Source organism: Pseudochaenichthys georgianus, chromosome 6 (assembly GCF_902827115.2).
Source record: "Pseudochaenichthys georgianus chromosome 6, fPseGeo1.2, whole genome shotgun sequence".
NCBI lineage: Eukaryota > Metazoa > Chordata > Actinopteri > Perciformes > Channichthyidae > Pseudochaenichthys > Pseudochaenichthys georgianus.
The window spans coordinates 35,481,210-35,498,693 of record NC_047508.1 but is presented as its reverse complement, the minus strand read 5'-3'; the positions used below and the strand labels follow the sequence as shown (position 1 = coordinate 35,498,693).

The window sequence follows — 17,484 nt, the reverse complement described above, 5'->3', positions numbered from 1 at the left end:
AGGTGGAGATGATCGTCAGAGTCGGCGGAGCAAGAGATCCTGCCTGCACTGATGTTCTCTGCACATGGAACGAGGCGAGCATGAAAGGTGTGCAACCAGCTCGAGTGGCCGACATCAACTTTTATGGTGATAAGCCCAAAGAGAAGGTGGTTGCCAATAACGCGCCAGCTCGTCGAGCAGACCCCCAACCCGTCTCCTCTGATGTATTTGAAGACTTCCTTGTGTCCCTTCTTGCTGCCTCCAACCCAGTCATGCCAGTTGGGCTCAGCCTCTTCGGCTCGACTTCTTCAAACTTCGCCCCAAAGAAAGCTGTTGTACCCTCACAGAAAGTCCCTCCAGGGCTGCGGTCCCTTTACAGAGGTGTGGAGGGTTTCAATTCCCTTGATGAGGTGTACAGTGCTGCCACACAAACTATGAAACTTGACCACAAAGATGTGGAGCATATTGGTAATGTCACCAAGCTGCAGTCCAAGTCTTTGGTGTGGTACGAGCAGAGGGCTGGTCGAATCATCTCATCCGTTTCCCCACTCTGTTCTTCGCACCAGCACTACAAAGCCGTCACAGTACCTCATAAAATCCATATGTTGTGACAGGCCATCAAACTTGAAGACGACTGCAATTGTGTGGGGGAACGAACATGAACAAGTTGCCAGGCAGCAGTATGCTGACGGGGCCATCTCTTCAGTGCACAGTGATCTCAAAGTCAACAACTGTGGACTCCTCATCAAAAGGGAGCAGCCTTTTCTCGCTGCCTCTCCAGATGCCATGCTGGCATGCTCGTGTCATGGGATGGGCGTGTTGGAGATAAAGTGCCCATTTAAATTTCGTGAGATGAGTGTAGAAGAAATGAGCAAGGAGAAAGACAGTTGTCTAGACCAGAATCTCGAGCTCAAGGAGTCACACCAGTACTACACGCAAACGCAACATCAAATGTATGTGACTGGTGCAAGCTATTGCGACTTCCTTGTGTGGCTGCCCACTGGGGGTCATGTATGCACAGTTTTCCCTGACAAGGAGTACACCCTAACTTCTGTGCCTGTTTTAACAGCATTTTGGGAGGGACATATTCGTCCTGAGCTGTTGTTCAGAAAGTTGGAACTGGGTACTAAGCAAACTGAACATGGCAACAAGCAGGGTCATTGTTTAGATTTAATATGTCGAATCGGCAAAGTGCCTTGCAAAATAACAAAACGATTTTTCATTAGGCCAATCACACGCTCAATATGAATTCTCACCGATGACAATTTCCTAGAGGATTCAAGATCTTTGGCTGGTAATTGACTCTGCCCTTTAGTGAATGCTGGTGTGAGCAGCTCTACACCAGCAATACCCGCAAACTCTTCCTTCATTGTAAACCCCCTATCCGCTAGAACTTGGTCACCCGGGTGATGGTCCCATTTAGTCAAGAATCCGCTTTGATGTACTATTTCCACATCGCTCACCCTCCCACCCCAGGCATCAGACAGAAAACAAATGGCACCAAGTGGGTTACATCCAATAAGAAACTTCATAGTGGTGTGACGCTTATAATTTGACCAGACTTGGGCACAAGCTTTAAGGTTCCCTGGAGATTCAATGAACACTTCAAAACAATCTATGATACAAGTCAGTCTAGGGTACAGAGAGCCTTGAATGCAGGTGGCATATTAGAAAATATGCGCTCCCTCTCTGGCCAACTAACAACACGCTTCAGTTTCACAAAGGCTACATCCATCCACTTCCAAAAATGATCTATGAGCGTGCTCTGAGGGATGCCTACCTGGTCTGCCAAATACTCAAACTTCATGCCATGTTTCAACTTCACTATCATATAAAAAAACTGATCAATGTAGGGGATGGATGGGGTACCTTTGCATATCATCGAAACTAGCAAGAATTGAAAAGTGGCTAGAAAAATGGGCCAAGTTAGTCCGGTGTAATACTGACACTTCTCATTGTTGTGAGCAACAGTGTTCGAAGACAGCCGGACAGAGTTGAGGGTGGCCCTAGCATAGTCCCGCTCAGCAAAAGCAGCATCTCTTTCCGCCCTGAGTGCAGAGATCTCATCAAAGACTATCTGTTGAGGCACGGAAGGTGGAGACACTGAACTGGTCGACGGTTGAGGCGAATCAGGAGTAGGTTGATGCTGTGGAGGTTCGGAGGATGCAAGGGATGTGTCCTGCACTCCAACAGGGAGTAAGCTACTCTGCACTTCTTTTTTGAGGGCCCATTTGCTTTGCCAAGCATCTTCTTGCCATGACGAGACATAGCATTCGAGAACCTAATACACACAAACATTACATATACCAGGGGTTAGGGTGGTGCGATTATGGCAAAAATCATAATCACGATTATTTGGGTCAATAATTGATATCACGATTATTAAATACGATTATTCATTAACTTAGAAAAAAATCTATTTATTGAACTTTAAAACAAATGAACAAATGAATGAACGTATAATTCAACTGAAAAACCAATACAAACATAAATTAAATAAATGATACATTTATATTTATATATATCATTTATATAAAATACAATTAATTGCACAGCCCTACCAGGGGTGATAACTAACACCTACCCACAGCTGGTATGTTATTGTAAAATTGTATACTTCACATCTATCACAACAGTATTACAGTGTTCGATTTAGGCCAGGCATATCATCAGTATATACATGAATTTTTCGCAAACCTTCTCAGTTTCTGACACTTGTCAGCTGTTGGTAGTTTCCCAGGCGTAGCAAATTTGGTCGGGATGTAATCTGGATGGCCGAGCTCCTTGGAAGGCTGCCCTGAAAAACAGATAAGAGCAACCATGATGTTATGCTACCATGCTATGATTCTGCTGTAGAGGAAGGTAAACACTGGTTTGGTCCAGTCCGGGCTAGCGGCGGACATCAGATTAATCATAAACATAGTAGTTGTTCTGAAATACAACTTCAATTTACCAGAAATGAAGTGTGCCGAGCAGATGTACACACATTGTACGGTGTCCTTGGGTTTCCACGGCTTGTGAGTGATGGCATCGACGCGAGCGCAAGCTCTCGCCCACTGGGCCCTCCGTCCTGGCTGTTTTTCGTGACTAGGGAACTTGAAGAAAGAAAACTTGGATTTTACATCACTATCTGTCATCGAATGATGAAAGGACTCAGCATTTATCTACCTGGTTATACCGGAAGTCGTCGTAAACAGCGTTCCTGTCCTCACTGCTTCACTTCACTAAGGTACGCTTTATTAAGTTATTAGCTGCTTGTGCTTGCTATTGGTATTTCAAACTAGTATTTTAAATGAATATCTTGAAGTGGCTGACTGACATAATTTTCTTTTGGTTGGTGTTTGGAACTATGCCAAGACCTACAAGCTGTTGATTTACATATGGGTGACCAGTGTTTAACATATTTGGGGTTGAATTGTTTTGTGCACATGTCCCAGTTGCTTTTCTGCTTGTTCCTTGTGTTTTGTTATGGTCTGTTACAGAAAATAATTTCATACATTGGCTTTAGGGCTGTAAGCATGACTGCACACAGCACATTCACATAATTATATTCCTGTAATATTGGTTTCATGGGGAGTTTTGTATAGCTTTGTCACATGTTCTCCACACATTTCATATTCATCAGAGCATTAGGGAGATATTTAAACTGAAAGCCATGGGTTTATGTGACCGCTTGCTTTACTATTCTTCAGAACCGACAAATCAATTACATCTTTACTGCTGCTATTGTGTCATTTTATCATAACTACATTCAGTACACTCAAGCATTGCATTTTTATGATTTTAATATTAATTGCTGCTGCGTCATGGAGGATGTGTTTTTCAGGGTTCGTACGGGTGCTTGAAATCCTTGAAAATGCTTGAAATTTGACGTGGTGTTTTCAAGGTTGGGAAAGTGCTTGAATTTTGGTAATGGTGCTTGAAATTGAGATAAAGTGCTTGAAAATGTAAATGCTTTACTTTTACAATAAATTGCTGTCTGACTGAATAGTTCGCTTTTTAGATTAAAAGAAAATAATTGCTTCGCTTCTACATAAAACAGCTCCGCTGCGGCCTTCCCGCGCTATGCGTGCGACCTGCAAGTGTTTGTGTTACGTGTGACCTGGGCATTCTGATGAGAGTGATAGATGACTGTGTGCCAGGAGGTTGCAGTTTCAACGAGCGTTGGCTAGCAGAAGACAAGCCATGGCTAAGACGAGGGTCAAGCCCACGAGTAGCGTGGAGCTATGTGCAACTCATATGCTCGAACCGGAGCTGCCTGGACGCTGCAATCATGTTGCGCACTATCCGTGCTGAGTGTGCTGACTTTTTGTACAATGTCCTACTGTCTGGCTTCCTGCATAAAGTTAAGTGCTCAGCGCAGTTGTGTTGAAATGTCGCTCCTCTGTTTTCATTTAAACAGCTCCTTATATCCGTTAGCGCAGCTAGCTAGCACCAGATGCTAACAACAACAATGCACGTAAGGTCTCTCTCTCGCTCGCTCGGGCCACACATACACACACCCTCCCGGTCCTCCAGATGGCCAGTCGGTGCCTGCCGGTGAGCGTGGAAGTGTGGTCTGCCACAAGCGGGCGGCAGGAGCGGGGCTGTCAGCATCAGCTTGTAGATGGTATTTTAAACTCGATGCGCTCTGAAACTACGGGGCGGCCAAGGAAAAAAAAATGCGTTAAAATAATTAGTGGCGTAACATTTTTTTTATTATCGGTTATCGGTATCGGTCTTGAGAAGCAGGAAGTTATCGGTATCGGTATCGGTTTAAAAAAACCAATATCGTGCATCCCTACTAATCTTTGCTTTCTTTAAATAGTAGAGGGATCTTTAGGTGTCTTACAAGTAGTATATTAGTGAGACATTGTCACTGCCTATCATGTAGATATTATTACATTTGTTTGACCTTTTCTTGTACCTTTTGTGTTGCTGCAAGACCAGGTTTCCCCTAGACTTGTGAAAAAACATATTTGGGAAATATACAAATATTTAAAAAAGTCAAATATACAGGTCGCAACTACGCAATGTGTCCAATGTGTCCAATGTGTTCGTAGACAAAGACAAGTAAAAACAGAGATTCGAGTTCCAATTCAAAGGCCTGTTGAAAGTTAATTAGTTTCTCACAGTTTCTCACTTTTTGATATTATCCAACAAATTCTCTATCCTGTTTTGTTCTAATGCATCACTTAGTTGTGGTCCACCATGGCTGTAGTACTTGGGCACACACAAGCTCTAGTTTTAATGGACATCATGAAACGGGGAAACATTAATATCTCCTTCAGTTGGATCTTAATGTGGTTTCAGTGCCACAGAAGATCCAGCCATAGCAGACAGGGCATCGGAGAGACAAGGCCTAATGAAGTTTTAATAGATACATGTTGGCAGGATGTATCTCGGACTCCTCAATAACAGCAGGAAGTGGAAATGCAGCCAATGGTTTTTAAATGGTGATGGATGGTAGCAACTGGTTTGATATAGGCAGATGGGCAGTGCGTTGGTTTGTGGCATACAGGAAGGAGGAGGACACAGATGGAGGGGATAGAGAGAAGTAGTTTGATGAGAAGAACTTGTGCAGCATGATAGACAGAGGTGGATGAGGGTTGGATAAAAGTAGAAGCTTATTAGGAAAGTTCAAATCAACCTTGACAACTTGGTAACGAACTTCTTTGTTGCCGATGGCCTTTGACGCAAGTGCGCAGCAGGTGCCCAATTTGAAGCAAGGTGGAGGTCTGACAGGCCTGTCACTCTGTCTCTCGCCTCCACCGTCATCTCTTTAATGATGTTGAGCCAGTTTTGGCTGTGGCTCTGTCAGCGTGGTAGGGTCACTGCTTTGAAGCCGGGTGAATCATCTCATGGTGTATTGATTGGCTGTTAAACAAGATAATAAATAAATTGAGGCTTGGATAGCCACCAAACTCATTAAAGGCAGTAAAAGGTTGAGTTAAAAACACTACTTCAATTGGACAGTTCTCTACTTCTCTAACCTTTTTTTTCCTTTACCTTAGATCAAATAATATCCTAAATAAAAACTTTAAAGGCGACCTATTGTGTAAAATCCACTTTTTTCATGTATTTTATACATAAACATGTGTCCCCTCTGCGTCAAGAGATTCTGAAAGTTTCAGGAAAAAAGATTATCTCTCTTTTTGTCCTGATCCATTTATATAAAATCCTGTCTTCAAATGAGCTGATCAAATTTTGGCCACTTTATGATGTCATAACGATTTTTTGCCTTGTGTAACCATTAGCCAATCACCCCCCCCCCCCACACCTTATCACCTGAGACCCCATTTACACCGGAGCGCAAACGCAAACGGACTGAATTCGTTATCAAAAAAGTCTTCCGTTCACACGCATTCGGCTCATTTAAAGTGTCCATTCACACGATACCACTGGAAACGCTGTAGTACATATGCTGGGCCTGTAAGTGGCGCTTTACTGCCGGCACAAAATACACCAAAAGCAGCGAAGAAGACCCCCGAGCATGGTTGCCCTTCTGTTTATGCCCCGCGGTAGATTTAGCAACACGTAATTCTCCATGTCCACTTGTTGCTGATGGTTGTGGTAGAGGAGCTGTAGATTTTTGCACTAACATCTGAAGCATGGTACTGACAGTAGCTACTGACCATGCTACAGCAGTGAGCAGCAGAGGTGGGGCTATGGCTTCATCGTTATCAGGAAATTATCGTATAGGGCGTGTAAACAATGAGCCGTTTGGCCCCCCAGAGTGTTCCGTTTGCAGATCTATCCACCTTCGGACCCGTTATCGTTTGCGGGGTCCGGTTCCGTACGGCCTCGTGTGAATGTAGCAGATACAACACGTTTCGTTCTCATGTAAACACTGCCTGAATCTCCTCCTAGACCTAGAGCACATTGTGTTCTTTTCAACCAAATATCTCTCAGAGGGGCGTGGGGAGTGGTTCCTTATTTTCATCTAAAGTAACAGACAGGGGCCGTTTCTCAATGTCTCACTCGATGACGTAGTATACTTGAAATAGTGGCTCTGCAGCAGGTATACTCAACATTGAGAAACGGCCAGTGAATCAGCACTTTTGAAACAGGGCTGAAACAGAGTGGATTATGGGATGCTGCAATGATCTGTTTGGTATTTGGAGCCAAATACTTCAGAGACATGTTTTGTATATATCTGAGACCTATAATATATTGATGAAAAACAGTGTAATATGGGACCTCTAAAGCCCTTCCCCTGCTATGAAAGGAGATTGTCCAATCAAAGTTCTCCAATTATATTTAGGCCTGGCACAGCTATTTAGCTACATTCACAGCTATAATGTTACTGCTAACTTTATAATGTTACTTACCTTCACATGCATGCTGGACTGCCACAGGCCATCTGCCTTTCAATACAAAACCCTAAAAGGTTAATGTTAGCCTGGCAGACCCACACCTGACAACCTGGCTTAACATTACTGGGGAAGTGGCAACATGTGTCCACAACAGAGCACGCAACATTGTGCCTGATAACTCCCCCCGACAGGTGAACCTGTTACTCGGGCGTCTGTTTTCTTCATATTCTGCAGCTGGCGATAAATGATGGATACAACCCGTTTGTATATCAATTATAGTTGCAGCTTGGTGGCATCATGTTATAGTTGCCATAGCCACATTCATTCAAAGCACTACTCTTTCCGGCTGATTTATGATCAGTTAAATATAAAAACAATTGACAGTAAAATAATTGCAAAATCGTGGGAATATTTGTGGCACTGAGAACTATCAGTCCTGTTTCCGCTCTTGTAGGCTGTAAACGTTAGCATGTTGTGACGAAAATATGAGAATAATATATTAATAAATGTGTGCCAAAGTCCCAATATAGAACTAAAGAGGTGACAAATTAGGCTTACTGGTGATAAGACGAATAATACTAGAATAAAGTTAATTTTTTTTAATTAAATTCATTGGAGGTGAAGGACAACATGAAAGGAGATGTGTGTAATTGCCATTTTTATTTAATTCATTGATCCATTCATTAAAAACAATCCAATTCGTTCATTTGTATCAATTCAATCAAGATAATGGATGAATACAATTATAATTGCTATTACTTACTAAATTGTCCCACTTTATTTTAATTAAAAAGTAAGAGTGAATTATTGATATTTTTAAATCATCGTGTGTAAAGGACAAAATAAATAGTTATCTCTATATCTAACAATCTTTATTGATACATATTTTAGACTTCTCTTTTACTAACCTTTGGTGGTTTCCATAATGAAAGAAAGAAGTATATATTTTCTGGAAAGAGCACCTGACGCAGAGGGATTTAAACACACTGGAAAAGATAAAACTTTATTTCTCCCTGTCGCGACAATACAAAGTCAACAAGTGCAATAACAATCCAACTGAAAACGGTACTGATCATTCTATCTAAATACATAGACAGAACGTGGTGCACATCATCATCACCACCACCACCACACCCAACAGGTGAGGTATCAACCACTACAAAGCTTCTGTGTACAGGTGGGTATTCAACTGTAAGGCAACTGTCACCAACCTGGAGAGACTGAAACACACGTGTGCTCTCTTCTTCCCATACATTTTTTTATACATGTTTTATTGTTTATTTGGGAAGCAGTTTGAGCTGATATGATTTACAGTACCACATCATCACAAACCAGGCCAGAGTTTTTAAACAAAACAGAAAACATCACAACTTTAACATTTTAGGAAATACGTGAAATCATCCATTTGTGGACCCTGCTACTGCTTGTCAGAGGGAAATTGAAATGGTTTTTCTTCCCTGTGTGTGACTATAACGTTATTGATGGTAAGAAAAGACCTTCTTTGCCTTTTTATTGTGTCAGAAAATGGAGCATAAACCCTGAAAACCATTACATACTCTATCCATGTTACATTTCCCCCACTCATCCAGCATTATCCTCTTCTTGCTACTCCCCGTTCACCTCTTCTGTTCACACTCTGGGAATAAGGAGGCAGCTACAGAGAGCAAGAGAGCTTAATATATAACTGCTAATCCCTGGGCCAATTATTTCATATGGACACATCCTATTTCTTTGCCCCTGAAAGCACAAGTCTGCTGGGGCGCACACCTAATTACACTTTAGCCATTTGAATGTGAATGAACTTGCTTTAACAACTCGGCAAATGTGAATTTTATTGCTGATAACTGGGGATGAGGCCTGCAGCACATGAGTTCTGTTCAGAGGGGTCATAAAACATAAAAAGGACCATTCGGCGCTTTCACACCGGAGTACTTTTCCCTTTTAGTTCCGATAGTTCCTGGGATTTTGCGTTCACACCAAAAAGAGAACTTAGTTCATGAGAACTTTTCAGTCCCTGCTAGAGAGGTGGTACTTACTTTCCTGGGGAGAAAAAAGTTCCAATTTCTGATTGGCTGGGCGAATTGCGAACTACGCCCCGTAAAACTCTGAAAAGTTTTGTGAAGCCGCCATTGTATTTGCTGGCATTAGCATTATTAGCATTAGCATTAGCCAAGCACACCAACGGAGAGAGACTAACTTATGGCAACACAAATGAAAACATAAGAGCGGTGGAGTGATGGCGTTCTGGCGATTTACTCGGAAGGCTTCAGTAGAAGCTGCTGCCAGTCCCCAACTCCGGGGACTTCGGGTGGCAGTATACGCCGTGAAGTTGTTTGCGGCCTGCCAGTAAACCCAAAGCAGAAGAAGAAGAAGAAGAAGTGACGTCAACGGCTTAATTTGCGTAATCTTCCCTCAGGGATTTATTCCGGTGTGAACGCGATCTGCACTTTAGTTCCATGGGGGAACTAAGTGCTGGGAACCAAGTGCTGGGAACCAAGTGTTGGGAACTAAGTACGGCAAAATACTTGGCGTAAAAGCGGCTAATATGATGGCGAGACCCCAAGTCTCATGTCTGGTTTATGGCCAACTCCTAACGATTAACGGCATCTCCTGTTTCAGCGAGGACATTTCACATTCATATTACATACAGGCTCAGCAGCTGCCATTGCAGATACAAGATTGGGACCGACACCTTCTTCCGACCTACCGTCTGTCCACCTGCTCTTCACATGCTGCCGCTCATATTCAGTCTGGCACCCACAGCTGCTTTGTCTCGTAGACCTATCTGGATTACAGATCATTTATCTCATCAGTTATTAACGATTTGGGCCTGATGAAATCACTGAGCTGAAATGATAGTCAATGTATCTATTTGTCCAGCTAACTGGATTTGGTTAATCAATGTGTCGATTTTGTCAAAAATTAGGATTTGCTGCTTTTCTTTGTCTCCTATAAAATCAATTGAATATCTTTAAAATATTGGTTGTACAATAAAGGTCATTTTAAACTCTCCCCAAATAGTTTAAAGCATTTTTAACTATTTTGTAACACTTCAAAGAGCAGATCATGTATTAATAAATTCATTATTGGAGATTTGGACCTGCTCTCAGACTGTTGTAAATTATAACATGCAGTTTTATTATTCTCTATAATGAGGAATGAAACATATCATTAGTTGCAGCTCTAAAGTGAAAGTATATTTTTTTATCCTTTTTATAAAGCTAATAGAGAATGAGTTGGAGACCTTTTTTTGATACAAGTTCATTATCCTGAAATACTGTATGCCCTTTTCATTGAGTCCTTATTAAATTTAAATCGTCCTGAAAGCTCTGCGATACACCTCAATGATTACCCAGCGCTCATTTGGACGGGCGCCTCAGACTTTTACACACCATGTCATCCTTCTGATTAAGATACTGTACATTATTGCTGACAGTGAAAGGGGTTTTAATGGGTTTTTTAAATTATGGCTAATCGCTTACAATTGTCTATTTACCAGTGTGGGATAAAGAGCTCTCCTTATAATGGAACCAAATGGATATTCATTTGCATCATATTGCTAATGGAGCTGTTTTTCAGGCAGCTCTGGTAATGAGGAAGGGCAAACAAGTCAATGGATGAGTTTCCAGAGGAGACTGTCTCACACTAACTAAGTAATGCTCTCAAATGGGTCTGTAGGCTCATAGCCAAGGATTCATGTTTAACTTAGCATGAAGCTCTTTGCTGTTGTAAAGGCATCCCTGATCCTCATTCATTGTTCGGATGAATAACTTATTGAGAGTGGACATCCCTTTCCTCAGCATCACAAACCGAAAAGGAGAAATATTGATGACCTAATGTAAAACCTTTAGATCTACAACAGTTTATCTGTATGGCCTTGTGTCCTTGTCAGACACGTTACAATATAGAGAGAACACTTCATACAAGATATTGTTTTTCAACATGGCTGCAGAGACATTTTGTGTCTAGTTTCAGTAAGTAACAAAAACACTCTACTCTAGTGAGATGCTCAGCATCAACCTAAGCTGTTACATGTTCCCGAATGTCAACCACTCATATATTTCTCTGACTACTTCACATAAATAAATCACCAAATAGATAACCCACATCGTGTCTAACTGCTACTGAACACAAACTGACACAGCAGTGTAATAAACATGTTATATTTAGAAAGATGAGCTCCTCGCTTCATGTGGGTACAGTTGATCCAGTTCAGCTCGGATCTGTTGGAGATGCTCCAGGCTTTGGCAGCCTTTTCAGGGGATCACTGAACACCTGTGAGCATTTCAATGTGTCGCTCCTCTGCTATGGCAGCAGCAGTACGCTCCTCTGTGTCTCCGGCAGCTTCTGTTCAGCTGAGTTTCTTACTGCCATATCAGTCTGTCAGTCCAAGGGGGTTTTGTGCTCATTAGAAAAGGGCAGCAGTCACTTCTTCCTACTACAGTATGGCTAACCCACCACTGGTGTTGAGTCTGTGGTCCAGAGAGGGGGCATGGGGGGGGGGGGCGTCTCCTCTGTACCACCAAACGAAAGAAGGTGTTGCTACTCTTCAGTTTGTCCACTGCAGCATCGTTCTGTTCAGAGAAAAACAGAAATTGAGCATAAATGTTCATTTTTACAAACAAAATCTTATCCCCTTATACATTTTTGCTAAAGCTTGAAACCACAATGACTTGGACATATCTTAGCAGCTTTAGTTGCCTTGTCATGAAGATGGTGTGGATATTATCATTTGACCTAAATCAGGAATGTGTCCTTTGAAGAGAACAACTAAGGATTATTTTCATAATCAATCTGCTGATTCTTTTTTTAGATCAATCAAATTTTCTTTCTATTAAATGTCCCGTCAAATGAAGAACACACTCTCTAGGATTACTTGCATACTTAGACATTTCAAGTATATCCTACGAATGGATAAGAGTGAACCCTATTGAGAAATGGAAGAAAATAAATGGAGGCCTTATCATTGCTTCATCCTCTCCAAACTGACATGTTTAGCCCCGACTGCACGCCTGCGTCATGACATTACACCGTGTTGCCACATGAGTTGTTTGGAAAAAAACCTGCCGGATCCTTTTGAACAACACGGACATGGGCTTTATTTGCACGGCTGAAATCGTCTCTGATCCGGATCGGTTGCTTAATAATCCACATTGGTCTGTTATATAACTGGATAATCAGTTAAAGGCCTGAAAAACACAAAAACTAATAAAACGAGGCAGCTTTGCGTTTCAAAAAGCAATCAGATTTACAGGAATATTTTATAAGTCTGTAAATCTTGTAAATACTTTCAGCCCACCCCAACTCTATGAATCACATCGCACCCAATTCTGCCACCCACAATAATGCAACTATAGATGGGAAAATAAAAGTTTCCACTTGAAGGTTATTCTAATGCACTTGAGAGAAATGACCAAACTGAAAAGTAAATGTATGCCAACTGATCTAATAGTAATACCAAAATATAAATGGCTACTATCTGACTTGCTCGTGGCCATGCCAAAAGTCATTCTCAACTTTTCGCCTGCAGCAGAACTCTGTCCCTGGCTGCCTTTGTAGCATCTATGATGTTAATTAACTCACACCACATGGAGAGTGTTGCTTTAATTGGACAAGGCCTTGGCATGCTGCTCTGTGGACGCCGGACGGGTCAGGAATAATTTCATAATGCACAATTATATTATTACCACAGAACCACTGAGTTCAAAGATGGATGTGAATATGCAGGAGGCTTTGATCACGCTCTGACAGAGAAAACACTTTGGGGAAAAAGACGTGATGTTGCTGATTGAAGTCATGTGTCATTTCCCCACTGAGTGCTTTTGAATGTGTAGAGTTGGTTACCTAGGGCTGCTCAATTAATCGTATTGTAATCGTTACGATTTTGGCTTGCAACGATTATGAAAACATTATATATATTTTTTCTGTATTGGTTTTTCAGTTGAATTATACTTAACGTTCAGGGTAATCAACTGTTAAAGACATACTGTTCACATTTTATTTTTCAATAAATGGATGTTTTAAAAGTAAATGGATAATCGTTTTTAATAATCGTGATATCAATTATTGACCCAAATAATTGAGATTATGATTTTTGCTATAATCGAGCAGCCCTATGGTTACTGTACCTACAGCCAAAGTTATGGAGACTCCATTTACTAGACTGAGTGATAACGCTGAGTCACAGGGGTCTGACAGTAAGAGGCAGTGTTACGGTGGCTGGTGAGTCAGGTATTTGTTGAATGTGTCGACCGATGCCATCCTCACATGAACCGTGGCTGAGCTCAGCTGGCCCAGGGAGATACCAAGCCTGAGTCAGTGGGCGGTTACTGGCACGAGGTGCTGCTGCAACGCGGTGCCAAGTGATTTATGAATCTCCAAGAGACTCTTTGACGTGTCCTGGTTGATGTGCAGTGGTGCCATTTGATGTTGCCCAACATCTGAATTCTCCCACTTTCATCTGTGGTTGATCCTCAGCATACATTAAAACCAAGGTTGAACTAACCGGCAGCTATTCCCACTTATCCTCCAACATGACATTGGATGTTAAGCAGGGGAAACCATGGACAGGTCGTAATCCCAATTCTTCCAATGAACCAGTAAAGAGGCAGCTTATGTTTTATCTTGATTTAAAGAGATATTTTTATATCGGCACTGACTAAAGACATTCTACATTGATTTTAAAATATGCAGTAAAGCCAGACTGAAAAGACAGCAGCAGATCAGACATTTCCTGCAGTTCTGAGACAGGATTGTGTCAGAGTGAGCGAACTAGGAATATAACTTAGTAAAAATATACGAGATTCTCACTGCCAGCCTTTTTCTTTTGGAGTCAAGATATCCAGATGTTGCTGCTGCTCCCCAGTACCACTTATTATTTCTCGAGGTGGATTACTAGGCAGAGAGGGTTGGCACAAACTGGGATCCCGGCCAAACTCTAAATGTCCTCATAGCCACGAGTGGACAACCAATCAGTGCTGCAGGGCACTTAATAGCGATAACAGGAACTGCTGAGTTTATCGCCGTTTTAAGGGTTACATGAGAGCCCTGCCAGGATGTTTTTTTTCTTCCTGTGCCAATTTCATAGCTTAGCATAGTGGTCACTTGTCATTTATCTGAAATTCCACCACAGCCCTGTCAGACAAGCTCAAGCAGCCGGTGTGTATTCACATAAATGAATAGTTCTACACTTTGCTTATTACCTCTTTAGTCGAGAGTTAATTGAGAAGATGCATTAAAATATGCTGGAACAAGCAGCAGCTTGTTTAAAAACTGAACACCACCAGCTTGGCTCCATCTTATTGTAACAACATCTGCCAACCAACCACATTATCATATCAAAATGTTAATTAGTTAAAAAATGAACTCGGCCCACCTGATGAAGCACTGTGTGCTTGAGAGGTCTAAAGCTCTCTAATTAAAATGTTAATTTAAAAACGATGCCATACAACACAGTGATGTGGAGTTGACGGGGTGGATGCTTTAACAATGTATCAACTAACAAACATAGTGTCACTGATTCGTTACATTTAAGGTGTCTTCTGAGCATTCGTAACAATACATCTGTTTAATTGCAGTTTTACCTTTTGTGCGATATGTTGCCATCCAAACACAAATATGTGAATATATTTATATATTTCTTTAACCAAAATTATATTTATTTTTCTTATTAGCTGAGCTACTCTACAATCTTTCAACTGCAGAAGTGCCTCATGCGATACTAATATCACTTATCAATCATTGAGTGGGATGGTGCTGCCATCAGGTGCCACATTACCCTGAGAGTAAACTCCCAGCTGCTGTCAATTTCCCGCTCAGAAAGAAACAACACGTTCTTCCATCCAATCAAGTGACCGTAATGTCTGGCTTAGCAGACCTGCAGTTTTTTCTCTCACCTGGGTCGCACATCTCTTACTGAATAATGACAATAGTTAACTTTATTTTATTTGCTCAAACTGGTGCGAAATCTATGAACAGGCGATTTCATTCAAGAGTATCCGCAGAGTGAAGATAATGACGGTTTCGCAGGACGCCCACACTGAACGTGAGCACTATATACCAGCTCGCTGACGTAGAAATATGGTAAACAATTTTCCCACACGCTGAATGCCAAGCTTAACTTTCTCTGAAGAAATAGATCTTTGCATGTGGAAAAATGTTTTGATACTTTTGATGTTGCTGTGCGACTGGGTTGTTTTTAGATGTTGCTGCGCCCGATGTGGGACTTGACCCCATCTCTGTTTGTTTACATTTGGCCAACAGATGTTCGAGTGTAAGTGGGCAGTTTTCTGAGACATTACCCTACGTCTTCTCTGGGGATGAAGATCCCTACCCCCGCAAAGAAACCAAAGCCATCTGATGACGCACTGTGTGGGCAACGTCAGCTGTGGTGAACTTACAGTATCACCCATTGTAACTTAACACTTTAAAAAAATCACAGAAGCATTATCTAGATTGTGAGAAGTGGTTCGCCTTGTGAGACTGCCCTAGACTATTCTAGACTATTCTTGCCCCAGGAACGGCTGGTGACTTAATTTATCTCCCAGTATCTGTCAATTTCTCTGGCGGGGCTTATCTAATAATATGCATAGCTATTTGTAAAAATGCTCCTGCTTATTAAAAAGCCCACACCGCTTTACATGTGTAAGTATTTCCCATCAATCATTGTCCACATAAATAACAATGAACTTTACGTGTTCTCATTTTTTTGTCCCACTTTGTAAATGAGCATTTTGCTGTGATTTCAATCACCGTTTTTAAAGACTTCCTCTGGTTAAGCTGCAGAGCTGCCAGCAAAGGTCAACCTCACAAGGCCAGGATTGATGAGTCCTATCACATTGAACTGACTTCATGTCTAACGAGGAGGCTCCTTGGGAATGTCTAGTGTTAGTTAACCATGTTTCCACCAGCAAAGCAGTCTCAGGATCCCTCTGCAGCATCTCAGCTCGCCCATCTATGGCGCACACAGTCCAGACTGCTTCTCAAAGCCATTTGTCAAACCTCTGCCCGCATTAAATTATCATGACCCAAGAGAGATGTCTACCTCTAGGAAGAGACGCTGAGCCTCAGTCTAACAGATAGGGTGCAAAGTGCTGCAGATGGAGAACTGCATGAAAAATGGTCTGGGTTGGGGCAGACTCTATGATCGTGTGGCTGTATCATATAAGTCTGAGCACTGTCTGCCAAAAGAACAAAAAGTTCCCGGGGGCTGTTATATGTTACAGTTCCCTCCTGGCATCGTAAATCATCTTGTATGTTTTAACAAGTCACTCGCAGCCAAAAACACCTTGAGACTCCCGTGACTGTTCTCAAAGGTAATACAAAAGATAAACTGAAAGGAGGGACAGCAGATGATGCTTTGCAACAGGGATGTGACTCATTCATATCTTTCAGGTTGAATCAAAGTAAGGGGCCTCTGGCGGGCAGCGCAGCTTTCACATTATTCAGTTCTCTTTTATTCATTAACGATGACCTAATGAGCTGGTCAGACTTAAAACCCAAATGTCTCCATTCAAAGGATCTTGATGTTGAGGCAGTGCAGCTATTCTGAGATGAAAGACAAATACAGATCAGATGCTTTGCAGAAAAGTATCCATTAGTGGGCGGTGAGGCAGAATTCTTAAAATATTGATAAAGTCTGTTTCCCTTACTCTGAGGAGGGAAGCTATTAACATGACTGAATTCTTTACCAGTGAGTTGCTATGATTCAGGAACAGATTTAGCATGATCCCTGGTAGGCTATTATCGTGTGTGTGTGTGTGTGTGTGTGTGTGTGTGTGTGTGTGTGTGTGTGTGTGTGTGTGTGTGTGTGTGTGTGTGGTGTGTGTGTGTGTGTGTGTGTGTGTGTGTGTGTGTGTGTGTGTGTGTGTGTGTGTGTGTGTGTGTGTGTGTGTGTGTGTGTGTGTGTGTGTGTGTGTGTGTGTGTGTGTGTGTGTGTGTGTGTGTGTGTGTGTGTGTGTGTGTGTGTGTGTGTGTGTGTGTGTGTGTGTGTGTGTGTGTGTGTGTGTGTGTGTGTGTGTGTGTCTTTAAAGGAATTTAAAGGAGTACACGGGGAGCCTGATGTTTGAGCTTCCTTCCTGTTAGCTTGGGAAAAGTATGCAAGAAATGCTCTAACTTGTCCTGCTAGACACACTGTTCCCTGCCATGCTGCTCTCTCTACGTAACAAAACATTCAGTTCAAAGACAAACAGACACACATGGAAACGAGACA

The 17,484-nt window shown here is 42.0% G+C and overlaps 1 protein-coding gene and 1 long non-coding RNA gene across 2 annotated transcripts in view; one reads left to right on the top strand and one right to left on the bottom strand.

The window, feature by feature from the left end:
- Positions 1-3,126: 3,126 nt before the first annotated feature.
- LOC139434062 (uncharacterized) overlaps positions 3,127-17,484 on the top strand; it is a 100,506-nt gene continuing 86,148 nt past the window's right edge. Inside the window, exon 1 of the long non-coding RNA XR_011643472.1 lies at positions 3,127-3,208. This is a non-coding gene — a long non-coding RNA (uncharacterized lncRNA). The remainder of the gene's footprint in view (positions 3,209-17,484) is intronic.
- The window catches only part of shisal1b (shisa like 1b), a 42,530-nt gene continuing 33,001 nt past the window's right edge, over positions 7,956-17,484 (bottom strand). The window contains exon 5 of the mRNA XM_034085973.2: positions 7,956-11,848. Coding sequence (XP_033941864.1) covers position 11,848 — 1 coding nt within the window. The 3' untranslated portion in view covers positions 7,956-11,847. The remainder of the gene's footprint in view (positions 11,849-17,484) is intronic.